General features: G+C 35.6%; 1 protein-coding gene across 2 annotated transcripts in view; it reads right to left on the minus strand.

The window, feature by feature from the left end:
• The window catches only part of LOC109538144 (transcription factor AP-4), a 79,786-nt gene extending 71,647 nt beyond the window's left edge, over window positions 1–8,139 (minus strand). The window contains exon 1 of one of the 2 annotated variants that reach the window (XM_048661744.1): window positions 7,674–8,139. In XM_048661744.1, the coding sequence (XP_048517701.1) occupies window positions 7,674–7,756 (83 nt within the window). In that variant the 5' untranslated portion in view covers window positions 7,757–8,139. The remainder of the gene's footprint in view (window positions 1–7,673) is intronic. The other variant, XM_048661743.1, reaches the window with a different exon arrangement.
• Between the last annotated feature and the right edge of the window lie 911 nt (window positions 8,140–9,050).

Raw genomic sequence — 9,050 nt, forward strand, 5'->3', positions numbered from 1 at the left:
GCCGTAATGACCAAGGGGGATCAAACAAGGGTCAAAAACTTCAGTTTGTTTATCGTATCTCCACTAAGCCTTGAATAGTATGCACTTCAAGACATAGTTATACTCATCGGACATTTGTTCTAAATAAAAATATTCTATTTTCTCAGCCTGATAACCACCCCTGTTTATAAATATAAGTATTATCAAAAATGTAATATTCAAGTTAATTTTCACTTGCTCCGCCTATGTCTGCGGCTTCTAGAATTTCCTTCATTACAACAATTAAGAGTAAATGATCAACAGCAACCAAAATCCAATTGAAAAGATAAAAAATACAAATACACAAACGTAAAATGATTAATAATAAATTGTGTAAGGTTAGGTTACACAATAACACGTGTTTAATACTGAAAGCAGTGAACTAGGCATTCCAATAACTATCATTTCGTTACAGAAATAACGCAAATGCAGTATTAAAATAAGGAATAACATTAGTACTGCATGACAGTATTTAGCATGTCCAATAACTCTCGAATCTCTTAAGGAAAATACGTCCCTATTATTTGATTAATCGCAGAAAGACAAGCGACTTAATCAGTAATCCCCATTCGTGTTTCAACGACATTACCCACCCGTTTACAGGGTTTCCTGACCATAGACATCATGCAGGTCGGTGAAATGCGATCGCTTCACGGAAGGACAACTTATAAAAATGTTATAAACTGGTATCAGTATCGGATTTGCGTTCGCAAGTAAATTTAGAGGGCTTCGGCTCCAAATAGAGAAAAGGGTGCTGAATCTGGAGCAAGGACGGTGCATGAGGACGCCGAGACGCCGGCCGTCAAGACGGCCCGAAGCCCCGCGGTGCCAATGAGGTAGACGTCTAGACGTTTATCCTTTTGCTAGAATGATCATAGACTAGTCGATTTCCACAAAGTGATTGCGAAGCAATCAATTGCCATAATTTATCTCTGAACTTCCTTCCAGTTGTAGCCGAAGGCCAATTCTGTTAAACTTTCATTATTGCCAATCGCGATAAAAATGCTACGTACAAATGGAAAATCTTTAGTTAAATGGACGGCTATTCCGCTAAAAAATGAGACCCCTTCAACCGATTTCCTCATTAAAATTATTTTCCAGGTCCCCGCATCAAAAATCCAATTTAAAACTTTCCCTATTTACCGGAGCACCGGCGCATAATTGGTTCCATAACCAAAATCGTAAAACGGCTGCGATCTTCTCCTGCAACACCGATATATCAAACGGAATAGGCCACATTATGAAACCCATCCAGCTTCTCCCGACTAAAAATTACCGCCATTTTCCATTTTCTCATCGCCATGTGGCTCTTAAGGTTCGGAGTTTCGGGCGCGGCGCCGCCTGCCACCCCTCACGTACACACCGTTTATCTTAGCGATGTTTCATACGAACACTGTTCTTCCAAAGACCGTTCAATTGAATTTTTCTTATCTCATTAAAGCCATTAATCACTAGTTCTGTTACTTATTCATCTGCAACTAATTTTACCACAACTTCTTGCAGTGTGGTTTACTTTCTCATATAACTCACCATGGAGTGGAATTTGCCTATTCCAAGACGTGTCTCATGAATTTACTTCCCACATTTCGGTCGTACTTATAGCAGCATCTAATTAGGCAAGAGTTCTCCTCATTATTGTTACCTCCACCGTATGCTGGATTTTAATAAAATTAGCACTTTCTTTGCTAACATCCAGATTTGGCATCAAAAATTGTTTGAATTCTTTTACAATTCTAAATGTGACCGCTACAAAATCTGTAGTACTGAGTCGGGTGATCTAGCTGGCCATGTGGCTAGCTCTAGTTTTCCCATCCGATTTTAGGTCAAATAGGAATTTTTATGTCAAAATTAACCACTTCTAGGCGGTATTGAATGCCAGCTGAACCCTTTATTAATTTCCATATGCAACTCATCCTAGCTCTTAATGTATAAATTGTTAAAATTTTAGTAGTGGTAGAACAGAATGAACGCATTCTTTGAGCTGAAATTTCATGTATAAGGCCAACCTAAAACTGGGCAATAAATGTGTAAAGCGCGAATCGATACCAAACTGTAGGCCTACCTAAACCCATTGCTACAAATATCAAGATTAAATTTAAAAAGAAAAAAACGAGACAATTTGGCTTGCTGCAACTGAAATGATTGCATCAGCTGATTGACTTGTATACATTGTTTATGGCTTGCAACCTTCGAAGGCCACCGGTAAAGGTGATCGGTTCGAATCTACAGCGCAATTTGCAATGTGATTGTGCTATTTTCGTACAGGCTAATTGCTATTTTCATACGATGATTAACACGGTATTTATTTTATAATAGGTCGTACCACCAAGGGTCTGCAATAAACTGAGTAAATTAGATGAAATGAGATCGTCCACAGCCATTCAACAATCTATCGAAATAAGCACAAGCACAAAAATTATCGAAAAAATCACGAGTATTGACAGAATAATTAGAACAACAGTGCGGCAACAGCAAGATGAGGAACTAGCAGCCATGAACATAAAACAACCTTCACTTATAGACCGGAGACCGTAAACTGTTATTGACATTGCAGATGAACCAAGAATGGAATGTGCAGAATTGTTAGCTCGCTCTGCGATACTCATGCAAAAGTCCCGTGATTGTTATCTATTTAGCATAAGAATTTCTACATCTAATTTCAACATCCCAAGTGCATAACAGTGGCTCGACCGATCGTGTAATCTGAAGGAATGTGCATTCAAGCAAATTCTGCACCGTAAGTAAATAAATATCTTGCCGAGATGGATTTTATTTTAAAACGGAACCGGTTTGGGTTCAACTAGTTGCAGGAATTCTGCAGCCGTTGGCCGAATCGATATGAAATATGTTTCTTTTATCGGATAGAAACCCGTATCTGATGGTATTAAAAGTGTTGCACTTGAGCGATTATATTGACTTTCTTCTGCACCCAAAGCATTCTCTTTTGGAGCAACTCGGAAAAAACAAAAAAAAGATTTGTCTCGTTCTAGCAGTTAATAGTAGTAATGCTACTCGAACGGTTATTGATTGATTGATTCAATCAACGTTCTTTTCTATGAGTCGGAGGCTGCAAAATCCGACAAAAAATACCGTTGGATGATGCGTCAAACTAGACCCAGATCGTTCACGCCCAATCAATTTCGAACTCCATTAACGCAACTATTTTTAAGGCGAAATTTAATTAACCAAATCTTCTCTATTATTAACTACCGTCTCGTTATTTCCAGACTGAAAAACGAGAATATACTTAAATAATGAAACCTTGCGTGGCATTACGTACAGCTTAGGACATAAACGGTTCTTACAAATGGCCTATTACCCAAACGTGTCATTATGGATGATACCGTATCGAATATTCAAGGTATCGGAATTGCTATGGTTAAAGAGTACGCATCTGAACAATTTGGGAACGTCGCAGGTTATAAATATGTATTTAGTAAATTCTGCTCTTATCGGCCAGCTAAAAATAGCGCACAAATTTACAAATAAAATCCCATGTTCTACCCGCTACCCATGTATTAAGCTTTTTTCAAATGCAGCTCAATATGCAGCTACAGTCAGAAAGAAAAAAATATTCAATTAAAACTAAAAGTTAAACTGAACAGATGGGACTTAATTGAAGTGCGAAGCATACTTAGTAAAGCTAATTTTTCCATAAATTAATTAACAATAATTAATGCGATTTTCTGGCTAATGCCAAAAACCCTTCCATAATCACGTCCAAAATAAGTATTATTTTAACTTGCCTATACTTGAAATAAACCGATTTCATTGTATGTATGAGAAAACTTTTTTAATGACTTATTTTTTACAATTAGGTATTACTTATTTTTTCTTAAAAATTCTAACACTAAGCAATTAATAATTTAATCTTAAATATAGTAATCTGTATAAAAGTAGAAATAATACGTGCTGAACTACGTAAATCACACCTTTTTACGACTCAATTTCAAATGTACAAATGACTCAAAATGCAAATTACCATTGCAGAATATTATGTCATCCGGTATAATAAAACGCAAATATTCCGTTAAAGATAGGAATAAAACTTCATACAAAAGGGCCCATAATCTTTGGGAGAACATAAATTATAATGTAATAACAGTATTATAAGTCCAGGGGGGACCAGTTTATATATTTCTGGAAAAACAGTAAAATGTAAAAAAAACATCCAGAAACAGCCACATGTAAATCTTGCGATTACTCCAGACACACAAGACATGCTTTTTAAATTGGTCATTTCGCCGACATCAATGGAAAACAAACGCAAATAACTCAAATTTTCTAAAATAGAGCGACTTTTTCCCACTCGAAGCCGCGCAGTTCTTAGAACATTACGGATAAAGTGACCCATCTAGGAAATGCGGCGCAGTTAATATGAAGGAATCAAGTGGAGCACAGTTTTTTTCTTGGTCCGCACATAAAAGATATTTAGCCGAAAAAAAACGTCATTGCACCCAAAAATCAACAAAGAATACAAAATGTGCAAACTGTAGTCCAGCTGAATTGAAAGGCCTCGCCAATAAAGAACAAAAGAGCCAGGTAAAAGGTTTATATGCAAGCAGTTGACCACGCAAGCAAATAGTTTCGTAGAACACCGTTATCCATGCCATATTATTCCTATACTGGCCGGCGAATTTTGAAATTGCCTTATGCAATAAAAACATATGGTTATTAATATTCCCGTGTATCATGCAGTTTGTTAAATACAAAAAACCAGAATGTCTCCGTGAGCGAGCGTGAAAGTATTGGGTTCACTAGCCGGACTCCACACCTTAAAGCCCATTCCATAAACATTATTCAATTGTCACCTACGTAAAATTCTGATCTGATATTGACTTAAATTTGATCTGCATTGACTGCATAAAAAGCCATGAATCGTTCGGACACTCCCCTACTTTGGGTGTCGTTGATTCATAAAATGCTAAGAAGCCAAAAAACATGCTTCTTGGCCCTGTATTCAACAGATTCGCTTTTTTTCTCTCGGTTGCCATTCGAGTGGCAAGTGAAAGTTTTGCTAAAAATATACAATTAGAGCACAGTTGAATTGAGAATTAAATAGTTTCTGCCCCGATTTAAACATTTGAGGTACCATAGACAAATGTATGAGTGATTAAGGAGTTGTTAGTTGATTAGGATTTTTTAAACGCGAAAAGCATTTGGTTGACTAATGATCAATTTTGCCATTTAAATGCTTGCGCACTTACCTTTACAAATGGTCTTTTATGCCGTAGTTTCTGTTTGCATTATGCAAAACTATATGTTCATATGCATGTAATACAAGTTATACACTCGTGTAGATTACAACTATTAATTGTAGTCGTGGTAGTAGAAGCAGTAGTACTTTAGCTAAAAATAATCCAATTTTCAGCGGCAGGCATGGTTTGTGTAGTTTATGATGCATTTTATTGAATTAATTGGAATACGCGTGAGGTTTAAATATACACGATTAGCAGTAAAATTCAATAATTTTACGGATTTGCAAGGCCGCTGTGATTGAAGTGTTTACACTTTTTGACGAAACCAAGATTTAATCGGTGTGTTAACAGTGTTTAAAAGTAGGTGACATTTTAAAAAAATAATTTTTTACTAGGTCTATTTCTTCTTCTAGGTCGCTGTCTTCTTTATTCTATTTCTATTATTAATTAATTTCAACAAAAATTCAATGTATTCCTTTTTTAATCCTTTATCACTTCGTTCTTATAACGACTCGACTATGCCTGGCAATTCCTGTCATTTAAATTATTTCATTAATTACTTTTTTTGATACGTTATACTGTATTTTCATATATTCTGATAAATCCGATGTCATTAATAACGAGAAAAAATTGATAAATTAAAAATGACGATAACAAACAATCAGAGTGAAACCAATTCAATATTATCACTTTAATTTAGACTAAATAGTTATAAAAATTGACAGAAAATTTCTACGAAGTTTTGTTGAAACGGATTGTTTAAAAAAAATTGAAATATCAACATTTTCAAAGCTTTGCTTCAATGAGTCTAAGTACACATTAAAAATCTCGACCACCTTCAATAACCATCTGAAAATGTTAAAATTGTAGTTTTCAAGATAATGGAGTATGCAAATGTTTATAAAATTCGACGCAAAACTTTGATTACAAGTTAAAACTGTGGAACTTGATCACACTGTATCAATCAGCGTACCAAACTGCATTTCAATGTTTTGAAAGCATTTAATTTTTATTTCAATTCACTTTTGCAAGCATTCAAAGAAATAGAAAGAGATCGAAAAGTGTGTAAGTATTGTTTAATGTCATAAATGTCATCAACTCCAATAAATAATGAAGTCTGACAAGTGTCAACTGTCACTCGACAACGAATAATTTGTTTCGCAGCGCCTCCATCGGTAGTTGAACTCGCGAATTGTCAAAAAAATTGACAGGAAACTTCCACGAATTGTTCATTCTACTGATTCTACGAGGTTATGACCTGCTATGTTTTTATTTTGTTTTTTTATGCTAATAAATTATCTCGTTTAGTTAATGGAGAATTACTCAAAAATGACTGCTTGTATCAAAAAACATTTTAGATATTCGCGAGGGTGACCAAATGTGTGAGAAAACATTAAAAAATTCTCGGTTCTCACAAAGATTTTCGCGATTGTAAAACCGGACCTCCCGCAATAACCGCCAAAAATTAAAATTGTAATTTTCAGAAAAAAGAGAAGCTAAACTACGACATCCTGTACCAATTAAGTACCTGTAAGTTGTAACAATAGCGCTACTTTGCGCCCCAAAATAATTCTAGTAAAATATAATAAAGTACCTACCAACACCAAATAGTAAATAAAGAAGCTGAGTTTGCGAACACAGTTAATATTTTTTTACAACACAGCTTTTGTAGATTTTTTATTTTTTTCGCAAGTTTAAGTTTTTCGACTTTGAATCGAATAAATTGCAGGATAGCCATCCACATTTGATTGTGGTATCCATCAGTTTGAACCAATTTTAAATAAATTATCAAAATATCCTTAACCCAAACGAATCGCCTCTTATGATTAGAATTAAACATGAACAGCAAATAAAGCATTTAAAACGACGAAAATTATGGACAATTAAAAACAATGAAATGTTTGAAAAGCTCAGTAATGCCCATAGTAGCAACACTTTAACACATGTTTAAAAAGCCGCAACCATTAAAAAAACAATCTTCTAGGTGGTGAACAAACTACTGCAGTCTCTATGCACTTGACAAGACCTTTTAATGTTATGTTAAAAAGTGAAAAGGCAAAATGTAGAGAAAAAGCCTGTTAATACCTACAAACCGCATTTAGAACTGCGATGTTGTTCGATTGCCGAGTTGCAGTTTTATTAACAGTAAACAAAAGGACAAAAATGAGCAAAATGTGTAAAACTAGCGTTCAGCTGGGTTGAAGATAAGCGAAGAAATGCATACAAGCATGGCGTCTATCTCGTGCCGGACGCGTGGTCGCATTATCTAAAAGCAGTCAAAACCCGATAAAAGCTGCACATCTTAAGTAAAAGCCGATGATGTTACGTTGATGAAAGATAAGCTAATCTATTCCAATAACCCACAACAGTTTGGACTAGAACTATGACGTAGTATCATCTAGTTGTCAAAATCATGTGGACGCCAGAAACGCGGGTAAATCATGCGGTTGGACTTACTTCGCAATGTTTCCCATGATTTCCTTCTTTTCGTCGCCCGTTTCCTCGAAAAGGACTCCGTCCGAGTCAATGTACATGGCCATGGCAATGTTTTTTCACTCACCGATTGGGTCGAAGGAAAGTTCAGAAAAAACCGGGTTAAATCACAATTAAAATACGGAGCGCGGGATAACCAAACACTACGTAAGCCTCACAGCGGTTTTCTGCGAGCGCGGGAAACAGCTGAGAGCCGGTTGACGCCAACGTTCGATTCATACGCAAAACGTCCCTCACTTTTTAATTTCCGAGATTAATCCTGACTTTTACACATTACCAGTTGAATTTGATGTCTGGATGGCGGATGTCTCTGAAAAAAAACCGATATTTTGCCGTAAACAAGGCGATTTTGGCAAGAAAGTGTGGAACTATTTTCGACGCGGAGGAATTACAGTCGGCTCGTAGCGTATTTGGAACGTATCGTCTGCCAGCTGTAGCGTACGCCCCGCCCGACTACGAACCATCAAAATGCGGCATTGCCAACTATCATACGGCTTTCCTTATGTTTCTTTTGCTACAAGGGGTATTGGGAAAGTACACAGAACTGAAATTTGGCGCCCAACTAGTTACATCCGAACTGGACTGGATATCAATTTTTCATATCCACTTCGATCCTCAGATGTACAGGCGTCCAATGTATTGGTTGATATCTCTATTTCTTTATTAGGAGAAGTATTAGATTGTATATACTGTATAGAGTATTCTTCACACATGTTTTTTTCTTTGCAATAATTCGACTAATGGCTCGGTACAAATGTTTATTAAGTGGGATTATTTATTTTACAAGCAAAATCTCATCTACAGGGTCTTGAATAAAACTTTAAACTTCTGAAACTGTGCACTCTCTAAATAAAATCTCAAAGAGAAAATACATACATACTCTCTGACTATTCTTTAATTTATGACAATATTAAATATAATGTAATAAGAAAATATGTTCTTATTAGTTGACTCGCGTATCTAACAGTTGAAAATTCTTATTTTTTTATAGGCATTAAGAAATGTTTTGGTAAAGTGCTTTCTGTTTGTCGATAGTATATCTAAAATGAACCTGTTGCGAAGAATCTATGAAAAAATATATTAATTAAAACTGTACATTTCAATGCAAAAAATAACCGAAGCACAATTAAGAAATAGATAAGTTCTATATTGTTGAGGCGGATTCATTTTTTTACAAACTTCTTTTTCGGTATTTCGCCTCAAAAATTTTTGTTGAGACAGAATTTCCTCTTCTTTTATTACAGATTGATAAATAGTGCTCCTATTTCGCAATAAGAACGGATTATTTATCAAAAAGTAATCAAGAACTATCACCTAGAGGGTATCCTGCGACACACTTAG

This window comes from Dendroctonus ponderosae, unplaced genomic scaffold, assembly GCF_020466585.1.
Source record: "Dendroctonus ponderosae isolate FM_Combo_2020 unplaced genomic scaffold, Dpon_F_20191213v2 Dpon_F_20191213_1, whole genome shotgun sequence".
NCBI lineage: Eukaryota > Metazoa > Arthropoda > Insecta > Coleoptera > Curculionidae > Dendroctonus > Dendroctonus ponderosae.